This window comes from Gymnoscopelus braueri (assembly GCF_963280865.1).
Source record: "Gymnoscopelus braueri genome assembly, chromosome: 23".
In the NCBI taxonomy this organism is placed as follows: Eukaryota; Metazoa; Chordata; class Actinopteri; order Myctophiformes; family Myctophidae; genus Gymnoscopelus; species Gymnoscopelus braueri.
The window spans coordinates 16,260,301-16,284,063 of record NC_137625.1 but is presented as its reverse complement, the minus strand read 5'-3'; the positions used below and the strand labels follow the sequence as shown (position 1 = coordinate 16,284,063).

The 23,763-nt window shown below is 45.3% G+C and overlaps 1 protein-coding gene across 2 annotated transcripts in view; it reads right to left on the bottom strand.

Moving 5' to 3' along the window:
* Window positions 1-12,141, bottom strand: part of hgfa (hepatocyte growth factor a) — a 36,418-nt gene extending 24,277 nt beyond the window's left edge. Inside the window, exons 1-4 of one of the 2 annotated variants that reach the window (XM_080420745.1) lie at window positions 11,924-12,141; window positions 5,532-5,691; window positions 3,196-3,308; window positions 2,264-2,378 (exon numbers count right to left, since the gene is read on the bottom strand). In XM_080420745.1, the coding sequence (XP_080276871.1) occupies window positions 2,264-2,378; window positions 3,196-3,308; window positions 5,532-5,691; window positions 11,924-11,987 (452 nt within the window). In that variant the 5' untranslated portion in view covers window positions 11,988-12,141. The remainder of the gene's footprint in view (window positions 1-2,263; window positions 2,379-3,195; window positions 3,309-5,531; window positions 5,692-11,923) is intronic. The other variant, XM_080420746.1, reaches the window with a different exon arrangement.
* Window positions 12,142-23,763: the final 11,622 nt, after the last annotated feature.

Genomic DNA, 23,763 nt, shown 5'->3' with positions numbered 1-23,763 from the left:
CAGGTTTAGGGGTTGGTCTGGATGATGCACTTGTTTCCTCCAATCTACGCTGAGCAATTGGCCAAAACACTCCCATTCATTCATGTGTAACTCACTAACTCACATCGAGTATTACAATAAAATATCCTTCACATATAAATGGAATTAGAAGGAGCCAAAAAATGGTCTTTATACAAAGCTGCATCTGGTGAGAATCCAGGAGAAGCCAGAGCATGGGAGCAAGCTAGCCATAATGATGTTGCGCTAACAGATGTTAGCCAGCTATTCATCTCCTTGCCAGAGCCTGTTCCCCACGGAGCGCCGTCAGACACTGTACACACACATGCTTTGCTTTCTGGACTGGCTAAACACATTGGCTGGATTTCCGATATTATTAAAGATGAAATCTAGACTGGAAGAAAATGCTACAAAACGTATAGCTATACGGCGCGCACCTGGCTATGAGGGCGCCAACTGTTTTACGCTAGAAACCTGCATCGCCTAAATAAAACATATGGATGGAAATAACTAAAGATATCTCAAGTGAAAATTTACAACATATATCAAAGCATTGTACATGGCAGTCCAAGGGAAAACCTACCACCCCCAATTGAGGCCAAACACAACATCCCATAAAGGTAACTTCAGACTGAAATTAATTGTTGGTATAATAACACAGCCTTTTCTCTGAGGCCCAGCCCAACCTCTAAATTTAGACAACAGGTGGAAGTCCTGTTTGTAGGAGGGAACCCCGTGGGAACGCGCGCCTGCTCTGCGGTGATCAGTCAAGCATAAAAATAATAGTTGCGTGCAACTCAAACGATCCGTGCTTCACGAAGGTGGTAACCCTCACGCAGTGGGCTGGTCTCAGGCGAGGCCAGGCCCCCCTGTGGCACTGAATCTCTCCTAAATCAAGTCCCCCTGTTTAAAGTCGAAGTCGCTGACAGGCCAAGGGGATGTTGCAGGACATTATGTTTGTCGTCGGGGGTGGGGGTCTCGAGACCACGTGTCATGATGAGTTGGCTGTGCAAAGGGCTGGTGTTTCTGTGTATGTATGTGTGTCTGTTGTATGTGTGTGTGTGTGTGTGTGTGTGTGTGTGTGTGTGTGTGTGTGTGCATGATTAACATACACATGTAATTATGTCAATGCGTACATGCATGACGTCCATACATATGAACAAACACGAAAGGATGACTTGCTGCATTTGATGCGTGTTTTGCTTCTGTTTGTATGACGCATGTACTCAAGATGGTGAGTGTATGAATATTGCAGCTTGTGATGAAAATGTGGGTGGGAGGAGTGTGATGAGAGATTAACAGTGAAGGAGAGGACAGATAGATGGGGAGGAGAGGAGAGGAGAGGAGAGGAGAGGAGAGGAGAGGAGAGGAGAGGAGAGGAGAGGAGAGGAGAGGAGAGGCCAGGTCAGGGTTGGCCCTGCTGTGTGTTCTCTCCAGGGGGTCAGGGAGCTTGTATTTTCCTCTTGTCTGTCTGTAGCTTTGTGAGCTCAGCTGGAGAACAGACAGAACATTACTTCAGTCTATAAATCTTTCTGCCTTTTGCCTTCTTCTTACCCCCCCCCCCCCCTTTTCCCCCACTCTCTTTCAGTGCAGTCTACCCCCAGGCCTTATGCCACCCCCGCCCCCTATACAACCCCCATAAGCAGTTAAAAGTTTCTAGTAAACTAATGAGCACTGGCTAATGAGGTACTGGCACGGGACCATCTTCCTCTTCAGATATTCACCGGCCTTGTTGTGCCTCGTTTAGCTAGCGAGCTGAACCTGTCTTTTGGTGTACACCTGATGGCCCACAGTGCTGTGGAAAATAATGACCTCATGCGGGAGGGGGAGAAGGGGCGACATTCTATCGTAGATGTCCTGAAATAAATCTGAATTAACTAGGAATTAAGTGTCCACCCACCCACATCCAGAGAGAGAGAGAGAGAGAGAGAGAGAGAGAGAGAGAGAGAGAGAGAGAGAGAGAGAGAGAGAGAGAGAGAGAGAGAGAGAGAGAGAGAGAGAGAGAGAGAGAGAGAGAGAGAGAGAGAGAGAGAGAGAGAGAGAGAGAGAGAGAGAGAGAGAGAGAGAGAAATTGGAGCTAAGTTGGGGATGATCTGAAAGTCAATAAATCACCTGCTGGAGGCTGTTGAACAGAGATTGTGGAAAAAAACTGGAGAAAACGATGATAGCGTTGAGAGGAAGGAAGGAAGGAAGGAAGGAAGGAAGGAAGGAAGGAAGGAAGGAAGGAAGGAAGGAAGGAAGGAAGGAAGGAAGGAAGGGACCTTACGTGTGGTCATTGATGTTGGTATCAGACCAGGCCTGGCAGGTGATGTTGGATTTTGTCCAAGACCTCCTCCCTCTGTACGTGTCCTTGTTGCCGGAGATGCACTCCCTTATATAATCTGTAAAAAGCAAACAGGCATTTTCATATCAAATCATGTTTTAACTGTCTTTTACACTGTTGACCTGTTTTAAATAATGTTACCGTATCTGTTTCATCCTTAAGTGTGGTGATGTTCTCACAACTGAATTGTCCACAGGATCAAAAAAGGTCAGTCTGTCTGTCTGTCTGTCTGTCTGTCATGTTCACTCACTTTCTCTCTCGTTTTGAAGTTCACACAGTCCCAGAAACCCCATTTCATGGCAGGTTGTAAACACATGTTTGTCCATGTTTGGTCTATGTTGGATTTGTATAGTCATTTGACTACCTGGAATACATTTCTCCCCATGTATGGTCAATAACACGTTTTATCGCTAAAGATTTCAGAGCATCCCGGCCCTGACTGTTATTCCCAAAACAGACGACTCCCTGAAGTTCATTTAATGTCACCGTAGGGGACTTTCCGCAAATTCTGCAATAAATCCTGAAGTGCTAGATTCCGTGGCCCGGACTTAAACAGGCCCTGCGCTCTGACTGTAAACAATGAATGTGTTGTTTACAGTCCACTCAGTACGCTGAATGTTTGTGTGTGCATCCCTCGACACCGGAGGGGGGGGGGGGGGGTTTGGCTTTATTGTGTCAACAGAGAATCCTACAGACCTTCTAAACCAGGCAGAGAACTCGAGGGCACCATGATGATCACCGCTCTGAAGCGAACAAACACTTCTCCGGCCGGAACCTCGATTCTAGGCTCAAATGTTTTCTTCAGCCCAGAGAGAACATCGGTGTATAATGTCACCTTGAAGAGAGTTTCAAGTTGACAAGCGGCGGGAGTTTACCTTTACTTTCATACAGCGTGACGTTCACGTTGGCCTGGGCCCCGGCTCCGGGGGTGAGACGGTCGAAGGGAAGCAAGTGGCATTTCCTGTTGTGCCTCTCAAAGTAGAAGGCCCTGTGGAGAGGGACAGGAAGTAGTTGAGCGATGGAGCGAGAGGATAAACGACAAAAATATGTAAATAGGTCTGTATTCTGCTATTAGCGGCAGGGAAGAGTGAAGGAAGAATGCCCGCTTAGCAATTATAACCTCCTGAGAGCCGGCCGATCATTTATGTGTAGTGGACATTGTTTTCTTGCATCTATCTTTTTACTCTTATGAGTAAAAATATTAAATCCTGTTGTAATCAGAGGACAGAGGACACCCTGGGCTTCCCAATGATCCTATGGCGGGACCACTTCCAGTTTCTTCTGAAAACTACACACTGACCTCCATACCTACACCCACCCCTCATACTCGCCTCTACCCACTGAGGGCCATCCTAGGACCGTTACACTGCTAGACTAGACCCCATCTTACCTCCACCCCCACCCCTCGTACTCCCCTCTAGCTGCCTAAGAGCCACCCTAGGCCCGCTACACTCCTAGACCCCCTCTTACCTCCACGCCCACCCCTCATTCTCCCCTCTACCCGCCTGTGGGCCACCCTTAGACCAGCTACACTCCTAGACTAGACCTGCACTCTACCTGAGCTGCTCCCTATAGCTGGCTTGGGTGAACTGGTGCTACCTAGCATTTCACGTTACATACAACATGATGTCATGTGTGTCAACTGATGTACAGTGTGTGTGTGTGTGTGTGTGTGTGTGTGTGTGAGCGCGCGCGCGTGCGTGTGTCTGTGACTGTGTGACTGTGTGTGTGTGTGTGTGTGTGTGTGTGTGTGTGTGTGTGTGTGTGTGTGTGTGTGTGTGTGTGTGTGTGTGTGTGTGTGTGTGTGTGTGTGCGTGCGTGTGTGTCAATTTAATTCTAAATTGTAAGAGATTTATTTTTTACCTTCACAAGATCAATCCAATCACAAGAAACCCTAAATTGTAATATACTTAATGTCCTCAGCTCTCAGGAGGATATGACAACCCTCAGTGTCTATGTCCTGTTTACACACAGACAATGGTGTATATGAAATTGAGAAGAAATACAAAATAAAGAGACAGATGAGAGGGTGAGAAACCAAACCCGAGAGAGAACAAAACAGAAAATGTTTAAGGACGTACGTGTCTACACTGAGACAAGTCTGCTTGGATTCCATTTTAACGTTCACACTCAGGCAGCACTTGAGGTTTTCATCAACACCCAATAAACAGACCTCTTGCGTTTAAGAATCGCTCGGCATGTGGTTCGACTGGTTACCATGGCGATTGATGACAACAATATTGTGTTGAGCACCATAACAGCAGTGAGTATTCGCCGTCATATAGACCTTTTCACACTCGACAGTGTAAACATTCTAAACGGGTCCAAGTTTGTTTCCTGTTGCAGTGTTTGTGAATGTCACCATGACAGAAGCCGGCAGGAAGCAAACTTGGACCCAAACTGGTTCCGCAGCAACACAATTCCACGGACGGATTTCTGTAGCGTGAGGCAGCTTGATACACCCCCTGGACATGAAGCTAGTATGTCACAGGGACTTACCCCCAATCCAACCCTTGATGCTGAGAGCTAACAGGAAGGCACTGGGTCCCAATTTTATAGTCTTTGGTATGACCCGCCCGGGGAATGGAACCCTGACCTCCCAAACTCAGGGCGTAGATAATATTGACTCGCCTGAATTTAACACACCCGTTATTAATCTGATTAGCTGCAGTTTACCTCACCGTGTACTGTAAATTCAGCCTTATTCAGCCTGCCATGTTTTTAATCTGCTGTAGTTACCTGAACTGGAAAACAAACAAACAAACACTAACAAAACCAGCCAACGGTTTCACCCCCATTTAAGGAGCAACCTTCAGTCGAATCAAATGCAAGTACAACGCAACCTATAAGACAATGGTTCTCAAAGTGGGGTCCAGGCAGTGTTGCCAGATTCTGTGAGAGAAACAAGCAACCAGGTCTAGGAAAACCAGCACAAAAAAAAGCGACTATGGGCCACATGAGCACTTTAACATATACATCAGCTATTTGAAAATAGCAGATCTACAAGCTCACAACGCGTCGCGACGCGTTGTGAGCTTGTAGATCGGCTATTTTCAAATAAAATCTTGCGGGGAAATTATAATAAGCAGATCTGGCAACCCTGGGTCCAGGCCTCCTTGAGGGGGTTCCCTTACATGCCTGTAACTCTGAGAGTGTTCAAATGGATTTGATGAAAATTTTAGAATCGCTGCTTTGAGACACCGGAACTCACCTGCAGTTGAAGGCCTTCTTGCCCTTCTTACACTTGCGGGCGCAGTGCTCCAGCGAGCGGCTTCGTACCAGCGTGGCTTGGGGACAGTCGGTGCAAAGCAGCATGTATCCCTCGGTCTTCTCATACTTCTGTAACGTCTGCTGAGTCCTCCCAAGGCGCCCTGCCGGGAACACGAGGAGGAAGGAGTCACACATGGTCTGACGGGAAATATGCATTGTTCACATCATGAGTAACGTAAACATACATACTCGTAACCAAGTGGTTCGTGTAAAAGGGGCAGGACAAACAGATAAACACACGCTTACACACACACACACACACACACACACACACACACACACACACACACGCACACACACACGAACTCACACACGCACACTCACACACACATTTGTGGCCCATGGCGATCGTATTTCACTTCAAATTAGACACGTGTGTTCTTGTCTGCAAGCATACGTTCATTAAACACTTTCAACCTGACATCCCTACTTGGGGGATATCATTATGGGCAAACGTTTAAAAAAATGTTCACGTCTCCCCTTTAAAAAAAATAGAGCTTAATAGATTTTTTTTTTGAGACCCTCTTGTTTTTTCTGATACGTCATAGATGTCATGTATCCCAAGATCCACATGATTCAATTTGTTTTCTTCTCACTACCAACTCGGCAAACAGAAAACACACTGTGTGTCATCAAACAGGTATCTGTACAAGTTATCGAATGGCGGGTGGTCGCAATGAATTCATGATAGCCAATAACCAGTGGTATGCACATGCACACCAATGCACAAGCATTGGTAACATTATGAAATCGTCTTTTACTACTCTTCCACCTACAGTGGGAAGTGTCTTGGAGCACCTGAATGAGGAACGAGTATCCTCCGATGAACAAAACGTTCTGCTCATGTTTCGAGGAACCTCTCTCACCTCCTTCACTTCTGTGACAACAGGTGACATAGTCACATGGCATCACCTTCAGAGTCACAGAGGAAATTAGTGGGTAGAGGAGGGGGGTGTTTGGAGTTTGTTGGTCAGATTTGATTGGATTGGATTTGAAATGCAATTAAACCACAAGGTTACAGCAGTTCGAGGATAAACACAACACAGTCCTAAGACTTATTTCCATTGTGGTCTTCTCACAAGCAACAATGAATAACTTACAAACACTTTACAATACAAAATAAAAGACAGTAACGTACATAAAAACAAATGCTCCACTATCTATCCCCTAGACCTAATGGCCTTTTACAGAGGAACCTTTTCTGCTGCTTAAAAGACCTCAGATTGTTGTCAAACTCTAATAATCAACCATAATTAACCGTGGCGTCCCTATTTTGGGCATGTCATTATGCATTTTTTAATGTATTTTTTTTATTTAAGATTTCAAAAGAATTCTAAGAATTTCCTTTTCTTTTTTTACCAAAAAATAGCTTTCCGAATAGATTTCCAAGTACTAGATTTTCAGGTGAAGCTTGGCCAAATAAATCCGGATGTCACGTTAGTGACATTTGCTGCACCAAGTAACATCACATCTGGACGTCACGTCTGTGACCGAATTGTGACACAGTTCGGCCAATCATTCCACAGTCCACTATTCTTTTCTGAGGGACAGGCATTCACTTTCACATACACCTGTTCACCCTAGACCCTTTGTATTGTTTTTATGGAGGGTTTTCACAGAGAGGGAAGAGGGGAACAGCCCAGGACTTCCTGGGCTCTGTGTCTCCCCATAGGATCGCACTCTAACAGACCTCTGGGATCCTATGGGGAGACATGTAGCCCCCCAGGTACCCCATGTACCCACAGGTGCCATGGGTGCCTGGGGGCACATGGGGTAGGAAGCTCACAACAAGACTCTATAGTAAATCTGCATGGCTGCCACCCACATACTCAGCTGCGCTGCACATCCCACAAATGCATGTTCCTTACAAATGGAGCACCATATAAAAGGGAAATAAACTGGCTTTCCAATGGTATAAAATATATTGCCAAGAAGCATTGTTACAACAGAGAAATAATCTATACACACACACACACACACACACACACACACACACACACACACACACACACACACACACACACACACACACACACACACACACACACACACACACACACACACACACACACACACACACACACACACACACACACAACATACAAGCTCACAGCGTGTCACTTCGTGCCGTGCTGTGAGCTTGTACTTCTGCTATTTTTAAACATTTTTGAAAAATCTGTAAAGTGTGAGAACTACTGATTCTCAAGTTGCCCCTGCCAATATGGGGGTTAAGTTGACATAGGATCCAGTGGCCAATGCGGCATCTACGTACCTACTTATGTTTATGGTTAGAGCTGGGATGCCTGCAGTTAACGAGCTGGTAGGATAGAAAACCATCAGTACAGAAGAACAGAGAGGTGTGGACAGCTGTCCCACATCAAGCCACAGTTCAAAACACACCATCAGGCACGTTCTGGTTAAACGCAATGCCAATGAACCAGAAATGCTGGATGGGCGTTGCACTGTGAGATGGAGATGTATATTGCCATAGGAAGCTAATGTACATTAGGGGGATATTAGATACTAGTGAGGGCTAAATCTTATATTTGACCAGTAACGGTTTATATTAACACGTTTAATAGTTTATATTCAGTATAGTAGCTATTGGTCTCCTGTTATGTTACATTTTCTAGAGTCGTGTTAGTTGTGGCGTATTGCTATTTTATCTGTGTTGCCTTTTTTTTTCATTTTGAACACACACACACACACACACACACACACACACACACACACACACACACACACACACACACACACACACACACACACACACACACACACACACACACACACACACACACACACACACACACACACACACACACACACACACACACACACACACACACACACTTAAAACTATACAACTGACAAGAATGGTGGTCAGAATGCTGTGCCTACATCAATTTGTTCATAGTCATGATCGCAGAGGGGCCGGTGGGCATTTGATGATAGTAGTACATGGGAAGACTGGTGGAGGGGGGGGGGGGTGTCTGAAAGTAACAAGTTGCAGCCCCATCTGGCATCCTGCTCCACAGGAATAAAAGATGTTTCATCACTCCGTGTCTCTGCTCTACTGTTATTCAAAATAACTTTTATGAATAGTCTGTCAATGGCCACCAGCAACGGGACTTATTTTATTTGTGGGAAAATATGTTTGAAAGTTTGCACAAGCACGCAAAAATAAAGTTATGGCGTTTGATTTACAGGCCTTTGTTGAGAGAAGCCTGCCTCTTTGGAAGTAATACATCAAAAGAAGAGTTTTATCATTGCAAAAGAGCAACATAAACCCATAAGGATGACATCCATTACAGGTCAAAAATGGGACGATCCATATTTCAATACTGCAACCTCAGTGATGCAAAGCATTAATCTTTGCCATGGGGGGGAAAAATGTGGAGTGCATCCTTCGCTGGAGTGGAACTCTACTGTAAAAGTACTTTCTATCTGTGCCTGGTCTAAATCTTGCACAGAAACATCCTTTAAGTCAGGGGTCTTTTTCAGGCCAACGACCCCTTAGCTTAGAAAGAGATGAAGCAGGGACCCCCACTACGTATTGGATTCATATTAAATGTGTGTTTTCCACACGTTTAACGATTTAAACCCTCAATACTTAGTAAACTTGACCTTTGGCTCTGTACTTGGTCTGCTCTTTTTCCCTCTACACCAAACCTCTTTGCCGAAAATAGCCCATCTACAAGCTCACAACGCGCCGCAGACGCATTGTGAGCTTGTAGATCGGCTGGCATCCCTATTTGGCTAATGTTCCCCCCAGAATAGGGATGTGAGGGTTCAAGTGGTTAAAGTAAAAATTAAAATAATAAAGTCCCTATCACACAAAGATTTGGTGGCCCACCTGCAGTATCTCTGAGGAACCCCTCGGAGTCCCGCACCCCCTGTTGAAGACCCCTGCAAAAGTTTAGGTGCACGACGCGTTCACTTACAATCGTTTTTTCTCCCCCCCCCCCCCCCCCTGTAATTGGTGGCAAGTGGGGGTGTATAAATCACTGAAGAAAATCTCATGCTGGTGAGTTATAGCAACAGACTCTCGTGCCAAGATCCGACACAAGACGTTGTGTGTGTACTTAGGAGATTGTAAGTTCTGGAGCGGCTGGAGGGCTCCCCGTGGTTGAAAATGGTTTTGGGGAGGACGCATTATTAATGTTTGGGCTGCACTAGGACCACATCTGGCACTCATCACGCTGTTGTTCCAACATTGATGTCTCGCCAGGCCGCTCAATTAGATTTCACTTAGTCTCTTCCTCTTGCCTCCAGTCTGACTCCTTATGTATCGCTATCTCCACAACAAGAATTTTCGCTTAGGTTTGAATATTATTGTAAATGTAATGTAGCTCTCTACACTCTACGCACGGTCGAGGTGATCGGTCCAGTGTTGATTTTAAGGTGTGTGGGCTTCCTATGGAACGCGTGGAAGGAAGGAGAACTACTGAATAAGAAGAAGGAGAAAAAAAAACCATCCCCAAAGTGGCAATAGAGCAGCAGGTTCGAGGTGCGCCTCTGTCTGGACTCTGCAAAGACATTACATGTGCTCCAGTGAGCGCACACGCGCGCTTTGCGAGCGAAAAATGTGGCCCTCAGCTCAGCCCGCCAGATGTTAAACTGTTCCCCTGTCCTGCCAAAACGCGTGCTCTCACATCATACCGCCGCGGGGACGTGCATATATAACAGCATCTCCACTTCACTTGTGGCCGTTGCCTTGTCGCCGTGCAAACTGACCAATTTAAGCTGTTCGAATTACTAATGTTTTAAAGCAGGGGTCTTCAACAGGGGGTCCGGGACCCCTAGGGGGTCCTCAAGAGTTACTACAGGGGGTCCGCCAAATCTTTGTGTGATAGGGAACATTAGAGCCGAAGATAGCAGATCTACAAGCTCACAACGCCTCGTGCTGCGAGGCGTTGTGAGATTGTAGATCTGCTATTTTCCTGAGAGTTGGTGTAGAGGGAAAAAGAGCAGATAACGTACAGAGCCAACGGTCAAGTTGACTAAATATTTAGGGTTTAAAAGGTTAACTATCTGAAAATACACATTAGCATGAATCCAACTATATGAAATCTATGAAAAAGTTTAATCAGCAACACAGTTTTATACAATATGTATGTAGTGAAAAACGTTGAAGACCCCTGTTTTAAAGTGCAGGAGGAGAATGATATCCCCATGACGACATCCATCCCCCCAGTAGCAGGCATTAGTTCCACAGATATACAAGTGTCTATTACCGAAATGACAATGACCTATATAAACTTTTAATGACAAAGCAGTAACATGAGCAGATGGACTTCAAACAGATGTCTTTTAACCCAGCGGGGCACTTGCTGAAGCACGTGTGCGTGCGTGCGTGTGCATGTGTGCGTGCATGCCTGCGTGCGTGCGCGTGTGTGCACCTTCCCATATTCTACTTTACGCAGCTGGAATGGTAGAATACAGGATAGGTGGGCACTAGGGACATCTGGGCATGTAAAATTGGCTATTTTGTCCAAAATGTTATAATATATATAAAGTATACATGATGTGAACATGCAGGTACATCATTATCAGACTTAATTTTATCCTTCAACTTCTTGTTGATGCCCCACAATGACTGGATATACAGGTTTTGTAGCAATATGTATTAATTGTAGAAATATTAGACATTAATTGTCAAATGTTTAAGCATGTTCACATCATACTTACTTAAGACATATTTTTCAAATATTACATTTTTTTTTAACATTTTGGACGAAATAGCCAATTTTACATCGAGGTGCCCAGATGTCCCTATAGTGCCCACCTATGCTGTTACCATCAAAAGCGACAACATTTTAAATTTAAATAACAGATTAAGGTTAATTAGAGCACAGCATGGGAGAAAAATTGTGTTTCCGTGCAACGCAGTCTCCACATAATTCACTCTGATACATTTATTAAACCAGTCGTTCCAAAACTTTTTAGCTCGAGACCCAAAAGAGAAATTTGATGTTTGCCCGTTTTTTTTTTATTATCGGATTTTTTTCATTTTTTTCTAAACATTTTTTTTCATTTAACTATTTTCTTATCTTTTGAAATGATATGTATTTTTTTTTAGGAAAAAAGAAAAGATAGGTAAAGATATTTACTCGCGACCCATACAAATTGGTCCGTGACCCAAAGATGGGTCCCGACCCACTGTTTGGGAAACAGTGTTATTATAAACATCTTTATCCGGTGCTGCAGCCTCGGGATCGTGATCTCAACGCTGCTTATCCATTACTGACAATAACATTATCCTATAATAATAACGTGCCGTGCCGTTCCACATTACGCACGGGTCCAGTCCAACTCTCCTCCATGTCTTACCTGCGTCCACCGCGGAGACCACAACACACAGCAACACTTTATAAATCCACACGTTTGTCCTCATGATGGTCAAACAAATAGCGTCCGATCGGGGAGTGCGTGTGTGTGCGTGTATGTGTGTGTGTGTGTGTGTGTGTGTGTGATGATGATGATGAACAACTGTCCGATCCGTGGGTTAGAGAATAAAGTCCAAAAGGAGAAGCAACCAAAGAGAGAGAGAGATGATGTCCTCCTGCCTCCACTATTAGACCCGGAGACGTCCTTGGTTCAACCCCCTTCCTCTCCTCCAGTCTGTGCTCTTCTTTATCACACCGTTTCCCAAACACCGGGTCGGGACCCATGTGTGGGTCGCGGATAAGTTTTTTATGGGTCCACACAAGCAAATATATCCCCTGTTTCCTACATTTTTGTTTTCAATTATTATTTAAAAACATTTATTTATTTTTTTAAATCCAAAAACACTGCTGTTTCTTTTTCAAAAGAATTTCATGAATACATCAAAAATAAATCAAAAACATTCCATAAATTAGAAAACAGATGTTTAAGAAGTAGTGAAAATAGCCGATCCACATGAAGCTCACAACGCGTCGCATGGGGATGCATTGAGAGCTTGTAGATCTGCTATTTTCACTATAGCTTGGGTGGGTCATTCTCTTTGGGTCTCTCAAGCTATAAAAAAGTTTGGGAAACCAGTGATCTAAACAACAGAGGTGATGCCAGACCGGACGCGTGTCACTTCCACAACACATGGACTGATAGACGGCGCTCAGATGATACATGTTGGGGTGTCTGGTTCTTCTGTGACCACAGAGCAGAGCGGATCTGAAAGTGTTTCTCCCGGTCATTCGGCCCTACAGTCCTCTGAGTCCTGATGATAAGATATGGAGGGAATTATGACTTTTAGAACCTCCCTTTCTTCCTCCGAGTCCTCCACCCTCCTCGCCTGACTCGGGCCCATGACTGCAAACGCAGATGGGATGATTTGCACGGTGCGAGCAGAGGGAACTGCGTGCAACTGCGGTGATTGCATCCCCAAAGGAGCAGCTCCGGTGCCAGAATGCGCAAGGCGCCGAAAGGCAATGGTACAAGACAAGAAGAAACCCCGATAAAGACATTATCAAAAAAGGCAGATATGCAAATTGACATTGAAAAGTATTTCAAAACTATTACAAAATCAAGTTTTTTTAAAAACATAGATCACCTTTGATTGATTGATTGATTGATTGATTGAATACTTTATTAACAGTTTGCAAAAAACAGAAAGTACAGTTCTATACAAAAGGATGCTAAAAGGATTAAACCCATGAAGAAAGCACTATGGCTTGTTTCCATTGGGGTCAAATATACAACACTATGCAAAAACATCATATCAACATTAATGTAGCAATCAGCAGCCAGAAAACCTTGCATACTTAGACATTATGAATTTCTCCTTTTGAATAATTTAGCCTAAAAACTGTAGCTATGTAATTTCTGTCAAATTGTGCAGTGATAACATCTAATAAATCATAAATGAAGCCATGGCACCCTGTATGAGGGCCAGCGGTGAGACAGGCATGGGCATCTTGTTCTCATTCCAGGTCACATAATGGCAAATAAGGACACAAATCTATCACAGATCTAGGACTGATGGAATGTTTACCCTGCTTGTCAAGTGAGATCCCACCGGGAGAGAGTTCGGGGAATAACGACGGTCTCAAGACCGGGTCTATTATTAATGGCAATAATAGCAAATGCCAATAGGCCCTATGTGGCATAGTTGAGAGATTGGTTTGGGAACAGTCAGTGTGTGATCAGGGGCCACAGAGGAGGGCTCAGGCGCAGCTGGAAGCAATCCCATTTAGGTACCAGCGTGTGTGCCGGGCTTTTGTTGAACTAAAGTGTGCCTGAGCTTTTTTGGACACGAACCCCGCGGAGGAGGGTGCGATCGTTATTTCACAGGAAATCCACACTTTGGCCGTTAACGGGCGGCGGCCTGAGCGGCCTCCAGGGGGGGAAAGGGGGAAAAAAAGCCTCGAGGTGAACGCCAGACGCCTGGCCTGCGCTCGTTAAGTCGCGTGTGCAGGTCACTTCATTCTTCCCTTTGGCTTTGGTCTGTGCGCGCTTGCTTGAAAGAGCTCTGAAAAAGCATCAGCAGGTGTAGAACCAGCGTGTGTGTGTGTGTGTGTGTGTAAGGGCAAACCGCAGCTCGGGGCCCAGGCGGCACCAGGCACCATACAGGGCGCGTGTCACACCCGCAACGTCAATCAATGTCAGCGTAAAAAAGCAGAAATCCAGACGCGCAGGTCAGATACTTTGTCTTGGAGCGAATTCTTGCAGGTTGGTGCGTTTTGAACCGAGGCTGTTAGCCCTGTCCCATGTGCTTTAGGAGCGCTGGATAAGTAAGTGGGTTTTGACAGCTGATTATGCACCGTTCACAGCCATTCTCCTCTTTCATAAGAGACCAAAGGGAGTATTAATTTCCAAGGGAGTATTAATTTTCAACATCCTCTCTCCCTGTTTAATCCCAGGCCTACCTTTGATAATTCCAAAATGTCATTCACAGAGGATTGTTAACAGGAGCATGAGAAAGTTGTATAGCAGCAGCACCATGTTATACACAGCTGAAGAATGACTTTCATTAAATAGTATTAAGATGTTATTGACCTAATTAATCAAACTGAGGCGCCTGCTGGTAAACAAATTAGTGTTCTCACAAAACACAAATTCACAATTTATCATCAAACATTCGAAACCAATTGGGAGCTCATTTCTCTTATTTTCACATGGCTATTCGTGGTTCCCAAAGTCCCTCCTGGCAGCCAGAGACTGCGGTCTCATCAAATACCACCTATTTAATTCTTCATCATCTCAGGTCTCAAATCAAGAAAGTTCAGCGCAGAACTTCCCCGCTGGGTTCAAATCTCTGCTCTGTCTCAGTCGCTGCTCATTATGTTCCACTGTGTGTGTTTTCCCAAAGCGCAGAACATACCGTAAGGGAGGACTGGCGCTCCAAATACTAAAAGGTCATCCAAGTACTAAGAAGTTGTTTTGTCATGAGAGGATTGAATAGCTGGGTGCAGTGGCTGCCTTTGCTCTGCACAATCTGTGTGGTTTATAATGAACTCTGAGGTTTCTAAATGACACATAAGATAAACCTTTGATCCCCATGGGGAAATTCAGGTGTTGTAGGAGCAAGCAACAGCAGTATAAGCATACAATAAGCACAACGCAACCACACCCAGACTGTCCAGTTTAACTCCCAGCTATGGAGCTGGCATTCCTCACCTGTTTGTACAGTGTGTTGGCGTCCCTTGGTGTTGATGTTACCTCCCCTCCAACAGACCATGGCAAAGAAGAGGACACTGGCTACTGCAGACTGGTAGAACATCTGCAGCAGCCTGTTGCACACGCTGAAGGACCTGAGCCTCATTAGGAAGAACTGTCTGCTCAGTGCTATACCGTACAAATAGGGAATGACTCTGGGACTGGATTAGAATGCGAATGTCACAACATGCATACAAACGCACGCGCACGCAGACACACACACACACACACACACACACACACACACACACACACACACACACACACACACACACACACACACACACACACACACACACACACACACACACACACACACACACACACACACACACACACACACACACACAGGCATATACTGTACAGATCAAAAGAGGTGTGGACAGGAGAACCAGAGGAGGTGAGTCGGGGGCACACAGCCAGAGGGATGGGCAGTGTTCAGCACCAGAGAGGAGGGGTGTGTGTGTGTGTGTGTGTGTGTGTGTGTGTGTGTGTGTGTGTGTGTGTGTGTGTGTGTGGGGGGGGGGGGGGGGGGGGGGTGTTCAGCCGCAGAGAAGAGGCGGTCGAGGGGGAGAAAGCCAGTATTCAGAACCAGAGACCTATTTTATACCTCGGCTATTTGAAAATAGCTGATCTACAAGCTCACAGCGCGTTGCATCGCTTGTAGATCATTCTGAGCTTGTAGATCTGCAATTTTCAAACATTTTAGTACTTTTACTTTTGGTACTTTAAGTACATTTTGAATTCCGGACTTTTACTTGTAACAGAGTACTTCTACATTGCAGTGTTGATACTTTTACTTAAGTAAAACATTTGAGTACTTTTTGTTATTGGGTCGGGAGGAGAAAGCCAGCATTCAGAACCAGAGAGGAGGTGGGTGGGGGGGGGGGGGCAGTGAGGTCCAGCGTTCACAGCAGCAGACAGGAGGTGGGTCAGGGGGGAGAGAGGAGAGAGAGCCAGAGGGATGGGCAGTGTTCAGGAGCAGGCATCAGAGGGAAAAGGAAGGGAGGGAGCGAGGGAGGAAGCCAAGACTGTCAAACCCTGGACTCCCAAGGCTAAACTCTGTCAGCGCCCACCGGATGCCTTCCTCTCTCCACTATGGGCTGCACAGTAAAGTCCTGAGTGTTCATCTAACTTGTGCCCTGTCTGAGTTATATTACATGCAGATAGTGCACACGCTAACAGCAGCACATAAACCTGTGTTTTACATTACATGTATGTAACAGACACGTACACGTTTATATTTTGAGTGAGGCGGAAGAGTGAGTGAGCTTTAAAGCTGCAATCTGGGACTTTTTTCTCCATTAATAAATTGTTATTTTATCCATTTGGACCATGTAAGTAAGTAGTAAGTAAGTAGGTCGGAGAGGCTTATTTTCGGTATCAGCCAGAGCGTGGGAGTTTATCCCCATTTCGCAGTGTGCTAAACCCCTCCGAGATGGATTGCTTTTTTGATTGATTGAAAATTTTATTAGGCAAAAGAATGTAAAACAACAGGTCAGTGCTTTACCGACTGACCTACCGGACACTTGGACTAGCAAGTCCAGTTACATAACACAGACTGGCATCTTCACCATAGTTAGAGTTTGATTTTTGTCCAACTATGACAAAATCCATTAAGCAATCTGTCGCAATGACCGAGTTGAGTGGCGAAAATAGCTGATCTGTGGGCCAGGTTGAAAACTGGTTTTCAGAGACAAGAAGGAAAAGGGCGAATTAATGGAAGGAATAAAACCAGGAATAAAAACAGGTCTAAATGTTTTGAACATGTCCTACATTAAATGCTGTTGTTGTGTCTGTTATGCATACTGCAGTGCTTGTGTGGCTACATTGATACCAGGGCTGTTTACTGTTAAACGTATGGTAAACACACTTAAAAATATGAATTATTTAGTATAGTTCTTGAAAACAATCATGTTGTTTTATTTCTAATGTATTCAGTGGTCAGTTGTTCTCTAAACGTCTGTTGTTCATCTATGTGAACTGAAAAGATGGCCTGCGTGGAAGGAGACTTCTGGTCTTAATTGTTATTCTGATACTCATGCGCCCAGGGGCGGCTGGTATCAATGGACTAGTGGGGCTAAGCCCCCCCTATATTATTGAAAAAAAATGTTTTTTTTTTTTTTTTTTTTAATTATTAAAATGTTATTAAATGTTATTACAATGTTTTAGAATAGATTATTTTACATGCTGGTGGAACCTAGAGCAGCAACAGCATCAAATAGTTACAAGAAAAACACTAAATATGTCAAAATGGGCTGATTTCTTTTAGCCCAAATCAGCTTCCATTGGCTTTCATTGAGTTGAGTGATTGACAGCTGACATGACACGCCTGCTTGATTTACTCACCATTGGGGCTAACTTTTCTTAGCCCCCAAGATCCGCCCTCACTGGCTTTTGACCAATGAAGGTGTACCTGCGTTTCTGTGCTTTGTTCTGGGAAGGTGTGTGTGTGTGTGTGTGTGTGTGTGTGTGTGTGTGTGTGTGTGTGTGTGTGTGTGTGTGTGTGTGTGTGTGTGTGTGTGTGTGTGTCTCTCTATCCTGGGCATAACTCAGACACTGTCCAACCGATTGACCTCAAATGTAGCATGTTTGTCCAATAGATGACTCGAAGTGTTCAGTGCCGAGTGGTATTTCGATTGCACCATGAACCAAAAAACTTGCAGAGGACGCACCAAATGTCTGTGTGTTTGGGGGGGGTTTAGGCACTGGCTTCCCTGACTGGTCAACCCGGCCTGCTTAGCTGAGCTTTGCCGCTTTGCCAACATACAGTAGGCAGAATGCAACTCTATTCGCATATGACCAAGTACGTCATCTAACGTCAGCAGTTTCTGGTCACAACTCCATATTCAGTCGATCTGTCATTAGTGGGTACCACACTGGGTGCTCTGAGAAGGGGTGCGGCCAACAATTACAACAAGTACAAGTGCAACGGATATTGCATAAACAGGTGGGGCATGCATTCCCAGCTTGCATCGTTCCCGACTTGCATCATTCCAGAGCAGGCCGGTGCCTGTTTTTAACTGTGGTAACGGGTACTGCACTGGGTACTCTAACAACAGGGTATTGCATAACCGGGTGGGGCACACATTCCCATCGTTCGCGATTTACATCGTTCCAGAGAAGCACCGGGCTACTCTACAGTATAGTATATACAATCTTTCTTGAATTACACAAAGTTCAAGTTGTCTTGTCTGTCTGTGGTCTGGACATGACCATAATGGACATGCCTGACATCAGTGTAGGTCTGGATTTCAAACATGGCCATGCTACGTCAGCGTTATGAGGCAACAGTTTCTATTGTGTGTGACATGAGATCCGAGCTTGATCAGCGATCAGTCAGCATTTGTCTTAGTAGTGGCACTAGAGGGAAGAAGAGATCCAGCATTTCCACTTGTCGGTATGTGTGATTCCTCCATATCGCTATCAAGAGCACCCCTCCACATACAGCTAAAAGTAAAAATTTAAAAAATCCTAATTCTCGAAACCCCGCCAACCTCAGATTTAAATGTCCCTGTACCCAGTGTAGTCACCACCAACCTTTAACTGAACAGCCCCCCTGAAAGAAGAGTGTGTTTCAAAGTCAACACGACAGCGCTGCGGCAGTACTATGTACGACTAAACAGTTCCATGGTATTACGTATTGAAGAAATAAAAAGGTTTTGGAAAAAAAACTTGATGAGCAAGTGAGAGAGAGAAAGAGGGAGAGAGGGACAGAGTGAGAGAGGGAGAGGGAAGGAGACGGGGAGATGGAGGGAGAGGGAGAGGGAGAGAGGGAGCCTATTTCATCCATGCAATAACCTGGCCAATGCTGGGTACCAGAACATGAACGTGCTGATCGATGCATCGCAAAATAAATAACCCCATCAATGCCTGGGAGGCTGATAACGCAGTGCAAATTATGTGCAATACATATCTCATAGTTCATGCAATATTTCATAACTGGTTTGTGCAACAGGTGGTACTGTACAGTACTGTACATGACTTGTCAGTTGTCACATCACAGCACATACACGTCCAACACTGACCCTTTAATCATTTTACTTTTAGACTTATATTTTTCTATGAAGGCAACTTGCTGAGTTTTGAAAGTTAATGTGACATAACAATGAATGTTAGGAAAATAAATGAGCAGATGTTTGCATCCACACACACACACACACACGCGCGCGCACGCAGGCACACACGCAAGCACACGCACACACACACACACACACACACACACACACACACACACACACACACACACACACACACACACACACACACACACACACACACACAGGTGCAAATGCACACACGAACATGCTCACACTCACATCTTCACACGTGCATGAGGGGTATCATCATTAACAACACTGACCCCCCCCCCCCCACACACACACATACTCACTCATTCACTCGATTCCTGCAAATGAAGGCGGCTAATCACCAATGTGATCTCCCCCTTTTCACCTCTGACCCCCCGTGATGCTAGAATAACAACTTCCACACCCCCCCCCCCAACCCCTCGACGCTTCCCCCCCCAATTAGGAGGGTGCCTTTCCCCTTGCAGATGACAGATGAGGGGTCAGGAGGTTGTCGGACCCCCTTGCTAGATTCTGTCTGTGCCCACCGAGGGATGAAACAACGAGACGTCCTCATCTTGAGGAGAGACATGAGAGAGACTTCCTGACGTAGATAAACGACCAGCGGAGAACTGGACCCACAAGAGGAGAAGAAGAAGAAGAAGCTACAAAGACTGGGAAGGTTTGGAGGAAGAACGGGGCAGGTACGGTGGAAAATTAAACACGCAGGGTCAACCTAAGAAAACACTCCAGAGCGAGTGAAGACATGGGTTGAAACGAGAGATTGAAAAGAGAGATGAAGTTCAGACCATGATGGGACGCAGATTGAGTTGGACAAAGATAGCAGAGAGAACAAAAGGGACAGAAAAGAATCAGAGCCATGACGAAAAAGGAGGAACTACTCATTAAAGAGAAGAATGGATGAAAGACATTGAGAAAAGACGGAGAGAGGGAGATAAGGCTTTGCTCACTGAGAGTCTTTCCTCTGCTGCAATAAAAGCGGAGCTGCAGTCCAATGAATCAAGGCGTCAGGGGCTTTCCTCTCTGTTGTGTGTTATGTCCACTGCTAATGGTCAGCAGATGTGGAGGTATTTCACAAGTGTGGCTTTGGAAAACATTCCCGCACATAAATCCAATTAGGTCGGACCTTGGACACGAGCTAGCAAACAGGCTAGCGCGCTAGTGACCGCCCAATAGCTTGACAGGCACAGTTGACTTAGATAATCAAGTTTCGGAGGGAAAACAGAGGGAGGATGTGGATAGAGAGTGCTGTAAAGTGTGGTGAGATGCTAATTGGCTAAGGTCAAATAAACACGTGCTAATTCAAGATTTGGGGCTATTTGGGTTTGTCTGGTTTTTTGACAACGTTGACGGTTGGAGTCACGGTATTGGATCACGAAAAGTGTCCCCCCCCCTTCTCCACAGTCTTTAATATGCCCCAAAAGCGATGGTTTTGAAAGCACCACCGCACGACTGCACTTTGAAACGTCAAGCAAGGAGAGTTGGCTCATCTGAGAGATACGCTCCGTCACTCCAGATCACCTGCACAGGCAGTAGATAAAGAATATCTAACGACAGTTCCATGCACAGAACTCCAAGCCATTACTTCTCCAAGAAGCCAACCTGGAGCATTGTTGTATTCCTTCAGGGGGCAGTTCACAGAAAAAGCTTATCTTCCAATGCTGTAAATCCATTATTTGTTCTCCGTAGTAAAAAGTGTCTTGGCAGCAGCTCTGTATCAAAAAGGCCCAATGCATATACCTGCCAAATGATTTCAATAGTGCATTCATTTCCGGGAGTGCCATAAATATCCTGTAAGCCATGAACACTTTATTCGAGTTGTAAAAGTAATATAGTTCACATTTGCTGTTATTAATATTGTTATAACCCCTGCTGCCCTTTAGGATGAAACAAAGGATGGGGGACGTGTGAAGCCAGGGAATAATCCAATAATGAATTAACAAAATAAGAAAATGAGCTACATAACAAAAGTTATGGCCATGAGTGTCAGTAGGAGTGTGAGTGTAGAATAATGTTGTGCGTGTTGAAAGGTGAGAACTAAACAACAACCAAATTGATGTGGCGTGCAGCGGGGTGGAGAGAGAGAGAGAGAGAGAGAGAGATCGCACTGGGATCTGGCAGCAGCATTTATGCTGGAAGACGAGGTCGAGCCAACACTGCTGGCGAGCACACGCATCTCCAAAAGCACTTTTGTGCTCTTAAGACGTATACTCACTGGTTAGAACTGAAGCCTCTGCCGCATGAGTCTTCACTTTGAGCTCATTGATGTACGGAGCCACACAGCCAGGAAGAACCGCTCAAGCACTATAAGATCGGCCAGGTTCTCAAATATTTCCACCTCCAGCGGGGCCGCGCACCACTGGTTCAAATGAGATGCCAGGTCCCAAACTCACCATGCGTCTGCTTTTCTACTCTCCTCCACGACCCGTACCACGAAGGAAACAATCGCAAGATGCTTATGGAACTAATAATTAACTCTAGAAGGCTCTTAAGTCTCAAGTAACGACCGACATCTCATAATGAAAGGCCCATTTGTTCATGAAAATTTATTATGGTAAACAGTGTTTAATCAGTATCCTTCAGTTGACTCTTAAGGGCTTTACAGACCAGAACAGCCCTCAGAACATGCCCAAAGTCATCATAAACAACGAGAAAACCAACTGTGCTCCAATATACTGCACAGTCATCAAAGTACAGTATCAACCACATGAACCCTAGGGTCCCTATTCTGGGCATGTAATAACAGGTGAACATTTGGACGAAAATACCAGCTCTACAAGCAAAGCACTGTGAGTGTGTAAATCTGATCTTTTTGGCGAAGAGATTTGTTGTAGAGGAGAAAAAAGGAGGGGACCAAGTATAGACCCGTGGGGGACCCCAGTCAACAAAGTATAGTTTAAGTGGTTAAGATCTGTATGATGTATAGTATTCATTTTAACGGCGTCGATTTCTGCAAAGAGGGACCAAGGCATTATGTCCATAAACTAACAATCATGGAGGGCCTCTTGTACAAAACGACAACAGCCCTTAAATGGGGTTTACACAGCCTACCTTCTATCCACAAAACACTGCTTAAAACCCACATCATTACGTAAGACCAATTTAGGCCAGGTTATTAAAAAATAAAACAATGAGGTGCTATGTCGTTGCTGTCGAGGAGAAACCTCTCATCTCCATATGTCATACTACAGTGTCACACAAAAGTAGCAACAATAGCCGATCTGCAAGCTCAAAACGCATTGAGTTTTGAGCTACTTTTGAATTTGAAACCCCAAAAAAGGATTGGTTGTATGAACGCAGAGAGGTGGACGATATATTTTGTTGCTCACATATTGTATAAATAAAACATTTTTTGGGGGGTTGTAAAATGGAAGCACTTTCACGTCACGACAAACCTGAGCCCAGGTGACCCAGACACTAACCTCATCTCAGCCATTACAGCGGTTAATGGGAGCTGATCCAGGGTCAGCGCTTAGGGAGGAGTGACCGTTTCGCCTACTGTGTTCTGCATGGTGGGTTGAGTCTGGCACCTCATACTCCGCTAACCCGGTCCATGTGTGGAGACAGCCAGGTCCAGATAAATTAGTCACACTTCACACACACACACACACACACACACACACACACACACACACACACACACATACGCACACACACATACGCACACACTCACACTCACACACACACACACACACACACACGATAATCCCCAGGCTTTAGTGGCACAGCGGGAGTGCGGTGGTCTTGTGTGGCTTTATTAATGGGTGGGGCAGGGAGAGGTGAGATGGAGGAGAGTGCGATGGAGAGACAGAGGGAGGCGAGAGAGAGAGAGAGGGGGGGAGAGAGAGAAAGAGAGAGAGAGAGACAGAGAGAGAAAGCGTACACTACAGAGGGGGGAGTCCCACCAGGTGCTAATGGATTTCCTGCAGCTTCGGAGCGTTTGGTCGCACCAGTCCCCTGGAATGGAGTTCGGGTTTCATCTGGAGCGGAGTCGGGTTTCATCTGTGGCAAATTACCCGGACCGGGGTTTGACCTCCCTTCAACACATGCCCCAGACACACGCCTGGGCTGCAACACACATTCCAGCACGCACACACACATACGCACACACACATACATACACACGTACGCAGGCATGCATGCACGCACGCCGTCTAACAGCTTTGTAGTTCTATATTGCCCTCTGAACACACACCGACTCACTGGTCAAATGCATTCTTCACACGCTTTCTTTCTCTTCTCCTGCTTTCACGCACACACGCCCTCACACACACACACACCCACTCCCAGTAATCATTCCTTAAAATTGCTTGTTGCTTAAAATCAAATTGTGCCAATGCCACACACACACACACACACACACACACACACACACACACACACACACACACACACACACACACACACACACACACACACACACACACACACACACACACACACACA